Source organism: Gambusia affinis, linkage group LG14, assembly GCF_019740435.1.
Source record: "Gambusia affinis linkage group LG14, SWU_Gaff_1.0, whole genome shotgun sequence".
NCBI classification, from domain to species: Eukaryota; Metazoa; Chordata; class Actinopteri; order Cyprinodontiformes; family Poeciliidae; genus Gambusia; species Gambusia affinis.
Window position 1 is genome coordinate 9,443,553 of NC_057881.1, and position 12,384 is coordinate 9,455,936.

Below are 12,384 nucleotides of genomic sequence, written 5' to 3' on the forward strand. Positions count from 1 at the left end.
TAAACGTGTCATTAGGAAGCAGGATTGGACTGGGGTCAGATTTTCCCCTAATCGTAGAAATTATACACTAACACAAAGCTCATTCCTCCCACAGGCAGGCCAAAAGGCGTGAAGGAGCAAGATGTGTACATCTGCGATTATCGCCTGGACAAATCGGCTCACTTGTTCTACAAGATCCATCGGAACCGCTACCCCGTCTGCACCAAGCCGTACGCCTTCAACCACTTCCCCAAGCGGCTCACGCCCAAAAGAGACTTCTCAGTGAGACTCAGATGTTTGTTGCTGTTTTTTTCTGGGATCTGACTCTGTTTTAAAAACGGTGACAAAGTACTCTCATTATATATGTGGCCTGCAGCACATTATTTATGTACGCCTCGCTTAGTGTTTGGGCTAACCAGAAACAAATGAGGCAAACCACATTGTTTTTATTGCAACCTGAGGGGAAACCACAGTGAGATACACGTTTCTTTGCTGTGTGCTTGTTAAAACCAGGGAAGATGCAAAGCTAGAGGCAATTTAAATAATAAGCAGGAGGTTCCTATTACAAAGATGGTGTAATTTGAAACGTAATTGTATGGACTTAGCGCCTTTGTCAGGAAATTTAAATCGGTCTATTAGTTGCGGTTTGTACGAGTGCTTGAAGTCCTTGAAAAATACTTCTATTTGGTGTTTTCAAGCTTTGGTAAGTGCTTGATTTTTGCGTGAAGTCCTTGAAAGTGCTTCATTTTCAAACTGCACATTTTGGTAATGAAGTGCACTCTAACGTTTGATGAAAAGCCTAAATTTGGAAAACTTTGTTTACGTTTGAATCCAGATATTTTTAGGTACACTTTTTTTTCACTGTCTGAAGTTAAATCAGACTAAACTTCTCTTGTTTTAGGTCATTTAGAATTGCCAGAATAATTTAGATTTGAAAAATACCTTGAAAGTGCTTGAAAAGTCCTTGAGTTTGGCTGTTGGAAAAGTGTATGAACATTTAGTTTTTCATCTCTTATCCATCTAAATCGAAAAGAGAGACTTATCTATGTGAATATTGTTTTGATGTCCAGCCTCATTATGTTCCTGACAACTATAAGAGGAACGGAGGCCGGTCTGCCTGGAAAAGCGAACGAACCAAAGAAGCGGCTGGCTGCGAGGACGACGGCTCCTCCTGCGACCGCGCCGACGACTTCCCTCACGGAGCAGAGGACGGACGGTCGGTAGAGGACGACGTGGACATGGTGCCGGAGGAACCTGAACACATTCCAGCCAAACCGAGACAAAAGGAAAGGGCGAGACCAGGAGACGAGGAGGAAGACGAGGAGGAGGAGGAGGAAGGGCTGGACACCGGGGTGCGGAAAGAGATCGGGGAGAGTTCTGAAGATCGGATAGGGGAGATGCTCGAACTCCCTTTGTCTTCGGCCTCCTCGCCTCTCCACCACCCGGCGCTGAGCCGGAGGGAGGCTCAAAGGGAACGGCTCAACAAGATTCTACTGGACTTGCTGCACAGAGCGCCCAGCAAGAACGGTGAGGGACCGGGAGCAAAGCAGGGGGGTAGGTCAACAGATACATGGCTGCTTTCTCATGCATTCACACACTGATGAGAAATTACTTCTACACATCTTCAGATCCACTTTTTGATTCTCCTTCACGGTTTCCATTCGTTAAGAGAATTTAACTAACATTTTCAGTTCCTTTTTGTTGATAATTTAATAAGTACCACATCCACTTGTTTCACTGTGGATATGGTATGTTCAGAGTGATGTTACTTGTCAAACATGCCACTTTGGACATTGCCCATATCTCTGATTATTTGTTTGTGTTTCAAAAGTTGACGTAATTTGTCGCCAGGTTGTTTTATGTAAAACTGAGCAAATTTAGTGTGGTCTTCAGTTGCATTGTTGAAGTCTTATGTAAAAAAGGCCTAAAGGCTAAATTATGACAATAACTAACTGTAAAATTGATTTTAACCAAGTCTGGTTACTAAAGGACGATGTAAATCATAGGTACATCAATTACTTCCCCAATCACAACAGAATATGAGCTCTTCTTTAATTTAAAATTTTTTTTCTTAAAAGCTCCTAAATTTTCTCCCTTCTCCTCCCCTCCAGCTATTGATGTCACCTATCTCCTCGAGGAAGGAGCAGGACGGCGGTTACGGCGAAGGACGCTTGGATTTGCAGATTTTGTCGTCAGAAAGTAACAATTTTGACGTGCCCGTTGAACACACGCTACCTTTCGCTGCTGTGAAAAGAAGCCAGGCAGCGAAGAGACGGCAAAGAAGGGAAATTGAGCATCGTTGCCTATCCTACCTTTATGGATCACAAAGCATCCAGCGGCATTGCATCTTCAGAATTGACCTCTTCCAAGACAGTGACCTCAGCTCTGAGACGCTGGAAGAGGTGCAGAAGTTCTGACTTGAAGGAAGTTCCACCTTAAAGTGGAGAACCGGCCCGGTCTTCTTATTTAAGTATATCATGCAAAACTTTTTTTAATTATTTTATTGAACATAGGAAAAACAACCCATGCACTTACATGCATCGAACATTAGAAATCATGGGTTGATGAATATTGCTTGCCGGCATTGGAAAACAAAACGGTTGGTACTGACCGGGGATGGACAGAGGGACCGGAGGCGTTTTTTCATTCATTTCCTCGCGAATCCTGAATTATTGTTCTTCGTCGTTAGATCTCGCTGCAATGATGAAAATGTAAAAGATGAGAGAGGAAACTGGCTTATAGGAGAAAATGTAAAGCAGAGCGGTGTGCTCTGATGCTGCGCTTTAGAAAGAGAGAACAAGGGTGGAAAACTGCACTTTTGGTACCTTGGATAGTGTGAAGCTCTGTGTAATGTATCCGCCATGAAAATACACTAGCACTCTCACAGTATTGTCTGCAGCCTGACAAAAGCAAGTTTAAAAACATAGATTTCTTTTTCTTTTTTTTTCCTGTTTTAATTTTTTCGGCAAAGTAGCTCATTTAGGAGCAGAAGAGACCTGTGGCGTGGCTTTGGAATTGAGTTTGCGCTTATGTCAAAGTGTCTTGTTATTATTTTTAACTCAGCCGTGAGGCAGTCAGCTTCGCCGCGTCCCCTGTTCCTTTTGTTTTTTAAGAAGCAAAACGATTCACCAGCTTAAATCGGGCAGCGATGGGAGGAGGGAGGGCGCCGGCTTTAACTAACGCCTTACGCAGCCGCCACCGTCTCCCACTGCCTTGTGTGTGTGTGTGTGTGTGTCTGCCAGATTTTGTGAAAATATACCTTTTCAAAAAGAAAACGTGGAAAAAAATAATAATTAAGGGCTCGATGGCAATTAACAGTTTTAAGAAAACAATACTTAACATGAAATGTATCGTGATGGTCATATTTTCTTATATTCTGTGAGATGGGCGGGGCAGTGGATACTGTATATTTGGAGCAAGGAATGACTTGCTGCTTTTTTTTGTCTTTGGACTGATTGCCATGGAGAATGTTTGTAAAAAAAAAAAAAAAAAAAGACAACGTATTTGATGTGATTTCCTTTTTCCCGGCAATGTCCCGGTGCGGCAAGCTGAACGAAATGATGAGAACAGGAAGGAGGAAGAGAACAGGAAGCTGTACAGTGCCAAGTTGTATAAATATACACTCTTTACATTAAGAAGTGTCTCCAAAAGCAATATCTTGAAAATGGATTTTGTTTATTAATGTACTGTACAGGACTCAGCCCTAAATGTATTATTATTATTGTTATTATATTATTATTATTATTTCTTCAGTATGTATTACTATAATGAAGACACTTAAGCTCTGAGGATCATGTTTTTTGTAATGTCCAGAAATTCTCACCATAACAGTCCTGATGACATGAAATTTAAGCTGAGTTATTTTTTTTTGTTTTTGTTTTTTTGCCTATAAATTAAGTCCACCTGTAAAGTGCATGAGCAAGAATGTCAGAAGGCGTTGGGATGTGACAGTGACTCTGCAACGACACCTTTCGTCACTGAATTTTGTTAATAATATAACTTTTTTAAGGAGGAATCTTCTCCTTGTTTTTTTGCTGCAAAGTGTTGAACACTAAAAAAACAAACCAACATAAAAATGTTAAGATATTTTTAAACGCTGACAGGAAAACAAAAAGTAAAGCTGTCAGAAACGATATCATGCTATTATAAATATATATAAATATATATAAATATATTTTTTGTTTTTCTTTCAAATAGGAAAACGGTTCCGTTTTGTGATAGCGGTCATTGTATGATGCTTGTACTTGTATTTGTGTGTTTTGTGTGATCCGTTTAGTTATTTTTAGACAATCACAAAATAAGATGCAAGCATTGTAAATGGCAGACTGACGGACATTTTGTGATGTGTACAGTTTGTCAAAACAACAACAAAAAAAAGAGAAAAAACTTCTTCCACTCGTTCAAAGTTTGTAATTACGATTCTTAAGTCATGAAAAAAAATGCTGTTGGTTTTTACTTTTTTGTTTTATATTTGTTTTTTTTTGTTTTTGTTTTTTAATAAAAAGCACTACATTATTGTGAATACATATGGTGTCTGATGTGGTTTTCAAAAAGAAAAAGGTGAAACAAGAATGACTATTTGCAGACTGGAAAAACCATTTGAATTGCTATGATATGGGAATATAAGTGATCTGCGGAATATTTAAACCTCGACAACTGTAAAATATCTGCCTTGAATTAAGGAGGACGTTTTGTATTTACGATTTAAAAAGGGTCAGTAAAGGACTGAGAACGATTGTTACAGGATAAATGCATAGGAACCCTGGAAAAAATATATTTATTAATTGGCTCCTTGTCCTCTCTCAACATGTCCTGGTATACAAAATGCAACAGCTCAAATTAAGTGTTGAAGTCACAATTCAGTACATTAATAAGGTTTTAAATAGGGTGACCAAACGTCCGTATTTCCCGGGACATGTCCGTATTTCATGTCCTGTCCCGGGCGTCCCGGGGTATTTTTAGAAAGTGAGGACATGTTCTGTTGTTTGCAGGACCCGGTCCAACGTGTCGCGGAAGCAGACTGGCGACCTGTTCAGGGTGAACCCCGCCTCTCGCCCCGAACTTAGCTGGAGATAGACACCAGCAACCCTCCCGACCCCATTAGGGACAAGGGTGAACAGAAAATGGATGGATGTTTGTAAAATAGTTCATTAAAACTGTTAAAAGCAAATTCATTTTGTAAAATGCTACATTTATTTTGTGATATACTGTAGAACAAATATTAAAATATAAATTAACTACTGTAACATTTCTATGTAGTTTAGTGAAATTTAAATATTATAGTTATTTATTACAATACCATTAAAATAACATAACCTTAAACAACACGAAGCTAATTGTCATTTTGTTAAAAATCGCAAGTAATTTAAGAGAAAAATTAACATGAAGGTAAAAATCGCAAATTCAGCAAATGTAAGTCTCGCGATAGGACCTGGGAGCTTGGACTCCGAGCCTGGTTGCCCCGGTAACGAGACGACTCCCAGGTATAACTCGGTTTTTAGATCAATTTAACGGTTTTACACAGATATTTCGGGTCAGTTCAACAAGTCAATAATGTCCAGAAAAAAACAGCCGAAGGATAGAGTAGTCCAAGAAGTCGAGGAATTGCCGAAAGTCACAGGTTGGCTAAATAATGTCTGAGTGATTTAGTCATTATTCGACAAGCTAACATTATGCTATTAAAACAGTTTCTTAGTTTAAATAATCTGTATGCTTTGTAAAAAAAAAAAAAAAATTAAATAAAAAAAAAAGACCTATTTATCTTCATCACGTGTTGCGGTAGTAATTTACAGCTCTAACTCTTTAGTCGTGCAAATATATTACTTTTTTTGCAAACTAGACCAAAAATCCTTCTGTTGTTCCACAGATACAAAAAGTCAGCAACCTCCTGAGCCATTACCAGTGCAGACCTTTGGTAAGCCATGACGTTATCATTTTGAAGGTTGTTCAGTCACTGACTAATAATTACCCCATCCTACAGATGATTATCACTGCACAGGAAATGTGGAGGTTGACTTCCCTATGCTTTGTTCTCTTCTAAATATGAAGGAAGTCCCACCAGTCATACGTCAAATCCCATCGGCTGTTGAGTCTGAAGTCACCTTTAAAGGTAAGAAAGTACTGAGCTGCTTCTGTTCTGGACAGAAAAACACCAAAGTGTTATTAATCTTCAGACGTTTCCACATTTTGCCAGTGCGTTTTATTGGGAACTTTTATTTAAAACCACCAGTTTCCTTTCCCTTTATTATCAAGCTCTACTTGGCGTTGATCTATACCATGTAAGCCCAATAAAAACTAAATTCAAAATGTAGATATCCTAACAACACTAATTGTGCAGGATGTGTGCGTATGTAGTGAAATGTCATTTTTAAGCTGCTGTTTTCTGATGATGAACAATTTTATCTACAGAAGATGAAGATTCAAAGATAGCTGCCTCACCTTTGAGGGGTACTCCATGTTTATGCATTGAGCTGGAAAATGATGACCCCCATTGTACTAGGAAGATGAAGATTTCTGGTAAGAATTAAACATTCAAAGGACCTCAGGATCATAAACCTAGTTTAAGTACTCATGCCCTTACTAATTGCGTGAGTTTACTTCTTTTATTTGTTAAGTATTCTGATTAATTATGGAGACAAAAACGCTTAAATAGACTTCTAATTTAATTTAAGTTTATATAATTTGCTGAAGCTTTGATAATAAACCCTATTTCCATTCACTGCGGCTCTAAGTGACCAACTCTTATGGTATATGATAGATTCTATAAAACCAAGATAACTATGAGTGACCTCTCAAGGTATATATCATATCTTACACTCATATAACCACATTGTCTTGCAGTAAACTATAAGTGACATACAAATAACTTTATGCCACCGGTCCTCAATGTAATCATAAAGCATCTCTGTGCAGAGTTTCTAAGTTGTTTGCAACTCACTTATTTGTAGTATTAGCAAAACGTATTTAAGCTAAAATGACTAGACATACTTTTATTATGTTATTGAATTAATAACATAGTATGCAGTATTATACATTAGGTTACTCCTAATGTATAATACTGTTAAAAGCATAACCGAAGTGATTTCTTTTGTTCATAAAAGTCATAAAACAAAGACAACAAAGCCATATATCCTGAGGCTCCTTTTGTAAGTAGAAAGATCCACTGGCTAAAACGAAAAGGATGAAGATGTTTTTCATACTCTTTAAGCTGTTTCACCTTTTATCAATTTCATCAAAGTCAGTCTCAGTGTTTATTGTAGAACATTGAGATACCAACTAAAATTTGTGTGATTTTAAAAAAAGTGGAAGATTTTTTTTGTTACAAATAAAACATTTGAACCCCAGTCAATTTGTTGAAAAATCACCTTTTGTTGGAATGTCTGCTTGGATAGACTGTCCATTTTCCATTCGAACATGAAGAAAACTTCTTGTTAAAGGGGAAATAATCTGCCAGCAGAACTAGTACGTTTCACCAATATTCAAGAATTCTTAACTTCAAACATGCAGAGAAATTACTTTTGAGTTAGTTTTGCGTTATTTTAAGAGTAATGAGAAAATTTTTGCAGTGTGGGTTTTGCAGACTGCAGTAACTATTGTCCAATTCATCCTGGATGTGCAGGATGGAAGGTCAACTATAAGATCTTCAAAGCAGTACTGAAGATGCTCCCAGCCATGACCACCCTACAGTGTCTTCAGTGAGTAATGAGCAAGTACAGAGAGGAGCCAAGCCCCTGCTGTCTGCTTGTTGTTTGGTAGCGTAACGTTGTCCACTGTGCTGCAGCTTTTGGCAGGCCGCTCTGTCAGATCCAATGGTAATCTCCCTCGCAAACACGTCTCTGGGCTCCAACCTTAGGTGAGAACAGTCAGTGACACCGAAACTGTGCAACATTGTTTTAATTTGCAGCTTCCAGGAGACAAGTCAGAAATAGTTGTGGATTTGCAAGTGAATTTGCTCTGAAATATGCAGGATTACTGATCCAGCTTGTTAACTCTGCCTTGTGGTAGAGCTGTGACACTGGAGGGTAATCCGCTTCTACAGCATAGCTTCCACGTCCTGCTCTCTGAAGACAGCAAGTGAGTCACACACACAAGATTCAACCAGTGACAACCTGAGCTTTTGCATAAATACGTCCAAATTCACGTCACGTCTCTTTGGTCAAGCATCAGCCACTTGTCACTGCGGAATAATCGGATCGGAGAAGAGGGGGCTCGTCTGATAGGTTTGGCTCTCTCGACCAGTAAATCTGCTAACAAGAACCTCCTGTCACTCAACCTGGCATTCAACAATATCGGGGATGCAGGTGCCATGCATATTGCGAAGGTATAATCTAGAGCTGATCCACGTTCTCTCTGGATGTTTCCATCAGAGCTGCTGATGTGTTTTCCACCTTGTTTTCCCTTCCAGGGCCTGAGGCTGAATAATACTTTAGTCATTCTATCGCTGGCCAACAATAACATTGGAGACGCAGGAGCTGCCCATCTGGCTATGGTATCTGTTTACCTTAAAGACTTTAAATGCCAGATAATGCATTTAACTCGCAGTTAAGATGTTCTTAATCATATTCGGCTTACTGGATTAGATATTACACGATTTAATAAACCTCCAGCGCTAAGCATTTCCATTTTTAGACACTCGGGGAGTTAACTCTACAACATGAGGAGATTGTGGAAAGAAGAAGGATGATGCTGCACAAAATACAGGTTGGAGGTTTTGACAGCTACATTAACACACACGACTACATTTTGTAAGACCTTAAGCAGCCTAATCAAATCTTTTATTTCTCTGTTTATTGAAAAATTGGAAGAGTTTTAAACATCTGAATTAATTATGATATGAAGTACTGTTTAAAAAGTTGTAAACATTTGTATTTCTACAATATTTAGGCTTCTCACGATTGAAGTACACACATTGTTCCTCTATAAATAACTCAAGTTTCATCACAACTGCAAAGTTTAATTTATTTTCATTTTATGATAGAGTAACAGAAAAACATCAGAAAAGTGTGTTGTGCATTTTTATTCACCCCCTTTAATCAGTACTTTGTTGAGCCACATTTTCTGCAATTACAGCTGCAGATATTTTGAAGCTTTCACCAGTTTTGCACATCGAAAAATGAAATATTTACTCCTTCCGTTTTGCCTGGCTGCACATGCAGCATCTTTAAACATCAATTTTCATGTAAGTCACAGATTTTTACTGATTTACTTTGACTGGACAGTCAATGCTATTATCAAATCATGTATTTCATTAACTCAACTCAATAATTGAAAAGCGCTCTATTAATTCCACAAAGAATGATGTTTTCAGTTAATTATAATTAATTTATTTAAAGTACTGCATTTAGGATTAGATTAATATATCAGACCAATTAAAAAAACAGTTAAATACAGAAATATGACCTTTATAGAAAGTATTTATAACGCCTACTAAGATGTAGTTATTTTGAAAAAGTTACTTTTAATCTTCAAACAAGCCTCATCTGAATGCAGATTGTAGTTTCCTGAATATGACTCTTCCTTGCACTTGAAATATAACAGCTTAACTAATATTACACCAAAGCAGTGAACTGTGAAAGCTGCAATCGATTTATCGTATCTCAACACCTAGCCTCGCTTTAATCTTCACCATATCTTCACCTCTGACCTTTCCGCTAGGCTCCTTTGGCTTACATGATGCCGTTTGCTCTCTAATGTTCTCTAACCAACCTCTGAGGCCTTCTGATGTGCTGATTCTCTGCTTTCTGCATTTCTTGCAGTCTTCTCTCAGGGCAGATCTGGAGCAAACATCTGGCAGCCATCTTTCTGCCATACACAGCGCTTCAAGCAAAGGGGAGACCAAGAGCTCAAACAAAAAAAAGGTAATATATAAATAGTATAAGACTGAAAGCAATTGTTCACGGAGGCACCATAATTTTAAATAATCTAATCCTTTGCCAATATATAAATCAGAATAAAGCTGCAAAAAAAGAGGAAAAAACAGTCGATACCAAAGTCAAGAAGGGTAATCATCACTGATACGTTTCACCAGTTCCTCAGCTGCACTGTTTGGTTTCTCATAGCTGTCTTTTCAAATTTTCCTCAGGTCTGGACGGAAAAAGACCTCAAAGCAGAAATGTGAAGTCTGGAGGCAAAGAAAAGATGTCGTCTCCTCTAGAGGTGCTTGAAACACTTAACCGCATCTAAACATAATTTGACAATTTATTATTCTCCTACATCGTTGTTTCTTTTTCCTTGCAGGATAAATCAAGTTGTGCCCTCATTGAGGTTTGGCTGTTGCAATATCTCGATATAGCAACACTTTAGCTAATGGACCTGAGTGGAATTTGCCGTCTTTGTCATCAAAATCAGGGAGAAGCTCTGGATACAGGAAACCCCCTGCTGGTGCAGTCTGTGCATCGCAGGGACGGCGTGCTCTACATGCCTGGAAACACAACGCTCACCTCGCTCAATCTAGCAGGTCAGATACAAAAATGTTCACATCCCAACATATTTATTAATATTTGCAGACAGGGCAGTTTTACTCTGATTATCTGAATGTCTATTTATGTAAAAAAAAATTTAAGCTCCTACTCTGTGTTTAGTATGTATTTTATGATTCGGTATTTGCAAAATTAGATTTTTATATATAGTAATGTATTCACTGAAGGAAGTTTTGAGCCTCTATTTTTCTAAGGATTTCTGATGCCTTGCAAATTTATATTTGTTTATGTAGGGAACAAAATTACAGAGAAGTCTCTGCCTCTGTTCCTGGCATCTCTGGAAAGGCAGGAGGATATGGGAGGAAACTTGCAGCGTCTCGTTCTGCAGGTTTGTTTTACATCTATTTGAGGGGCTGACTCTGTGTTTGCCTGTGCATAAATCTCAATAGAGCAACTAAACACAGCCTAGTGGGAAATTTAACATTTCCAAACATTTCTCCAAAGACTGCTGCCCATCTGCAGCAGTCTTTGGAGAAGAGGCAGAACACACTCTTAAGCTGGTCAACTTGGGGACATACAACCATAAACACACACACACACATTGAACCTAACATGGCTATATTTGGACTGTGGGAGGAAGTTGGTACCTGGTGAAACAGCTGTGCACTGCGAGAACATGCACAGACACTTATTGCTGCAAGGTAACAGTTCTGACAACTGCTACATTTTTTTATTTTACAAAACAGTGTTAAAGAAAATAAAAACTTTCTTTAAATTGGTTATTTTCAATGTGGGTGATTGTTTTTTTTCTGCCCAGTTTTTTCAGTTGTACGCAAAATTATTTTTTGTTTATCTCTGCTCTTCCAGTCAGTTGGAATAATATTACATGGCATACAAGTAAATCGAACTGTATTTGAATTATTTTTATGATATGTGAATATTTCATCAAAGCACAATAGTTAAATAAACTTTTTCAAAAATAGTTTGCATCCTGTGGTTGTAAAATTGAGGTACAAAGTGGTGAGAAGACAAAATGACTGAGGTCCAACATCCACTCTTTATGTCCTGTTTTTTAGTGTTTCTCAGTAAAATTACTGAATAATTTGTTCCACCTTCATTTGCAATTTTAGGACATTATTTACTAAAGTATATGTTTAACTCCATCAGGTAACATGTACCGGAAAACCAAGCAATTTAGTTTAATTAATTACCTTAATATTTTAGATTTTAGTTTGAGGTATTTACATTTTTTAAATGAATTAACTAGTAATGTTTTGTCACTTAACTTCTTTAATGTAATTTATATTTATGTCTAAAAGTCTTCCTGCTCTTGGTACCACATCCATTTTAATTTCTCTATATCCCTCTGAATTAATATAATATATGTTTAGATGTGGTGTAGTGTTGTTTCACATTTTTCTGCTGCAGCGTCCTACATAATTCTGACAACTTATGTTTATTTTACCAACCAACATTCCCAACTGACACCTAATGAATATGTATTTGTTTTGATTTTGATGTCTTTCTCTCATGCACAGAGAAACCTCTTCCCTGCAGACGCTGAGTGTTACATAAAGATAAAAGAAATGAAGGCCCTGGCCGATCCTCTGGTCGAACAGAACTCTGGACCAACAGAAGAGGAGCCAAAGGAAACGTAGTGCTCAACAAATCTGACAAAGAAATAAATGTTACAGTACTACTTTTCTCTGAGTGTTTTTTTTACAATGCAAAAGATGAGGAAGAAAGATTAAGCATTTTATTCTGGGAAAGGTCTTTGAGCAGTAACTTTGAATTATTTAGAACAATTCAAAATCAGTAGAATAGAACATCAGTAGTAGTGTCACTTTATCATGGTATGTAGTGAAATTCTCCTTGCAGTCCGGTGAAAAAAACACAAATTCTCTGGGATAATATTAGTACAGAAATCAATTAGAAAATGATCAGACAAAAATGACAATCACACCCAATCACATTTTAATTTTATCTT

The 12,384-nt window shown here is 37.8% G+C and overlaps 2 protein-coding genes across 4 annotated transcripts in view; both read left to right on the top strand.

Moving 5' to 3' along the window:
- ash1l (ash1 (absent, small, or homeotic)-like (Drosophila)) overlaps positions 1–4,505 on the top strand; it is a 35,811-nt gene extending 31,306 nt beyond the window's left edge. For 2 of the 3 annotated variants that reach the window (XM_044137956.1, XM_044137957.1), the window contains 3 exons: positions 95–261; positions 1,050–1,533; positions 2,091–4,505. In XM_044137956.1, coding sequence (XP_043993891.1) covers positions 95–261; positions 1,050–1,533; positions 2,091–2,182 — 743 coding nt within the window. In that variant the 3' untranslated portion in view covers positions 2,183–4,505. The remainder of the gene's footprint in view (positions 1–94; positions 262–1,049; positions 1,534–2,090) is intronic. The other variant, XM_044137958.1, reaches the window with a different exon arrangement.
- A 916-nt stretch (positions 4,506–5,421) lies between these two features.
- lrrc71 (leucine rich repeat containing 71) lies at positions 5,422–12,100 on the top strand. Its single transcript, XM_044138030.1, has 17 exons — positions 5,422–5,599; positions 5,846–5,893; positions 5,960–6,088; positions 6,388–6,495; positions 7,598–7,673; positions 7,760–7,831; positions 7,984–8,052; positions 8,140–8,299; positions 8,384–8,467; positions 8,608–8,679; positions 9,735–9,836; positions 9,928–9,979; positions 10,061–10,134; positions 10,216–10,242; positions 10,327–10,435; positions 10,691–10,785; positions 11,936–12,100. Exons 1-17 carry the CDS (start codon positions 5,533–5,535, stop codon positions 12,053–12,055), a joined length of 1,464 nt encoding a protein of 487 aa, XP_043993965.1. The 5' UTR covers positions 5,422–5,532; the 3' UTR covers positions 12,056–12,100.
- The last annotated feature ends 284 nt before the right edge of the window (positions 12,101–12,384 follow it).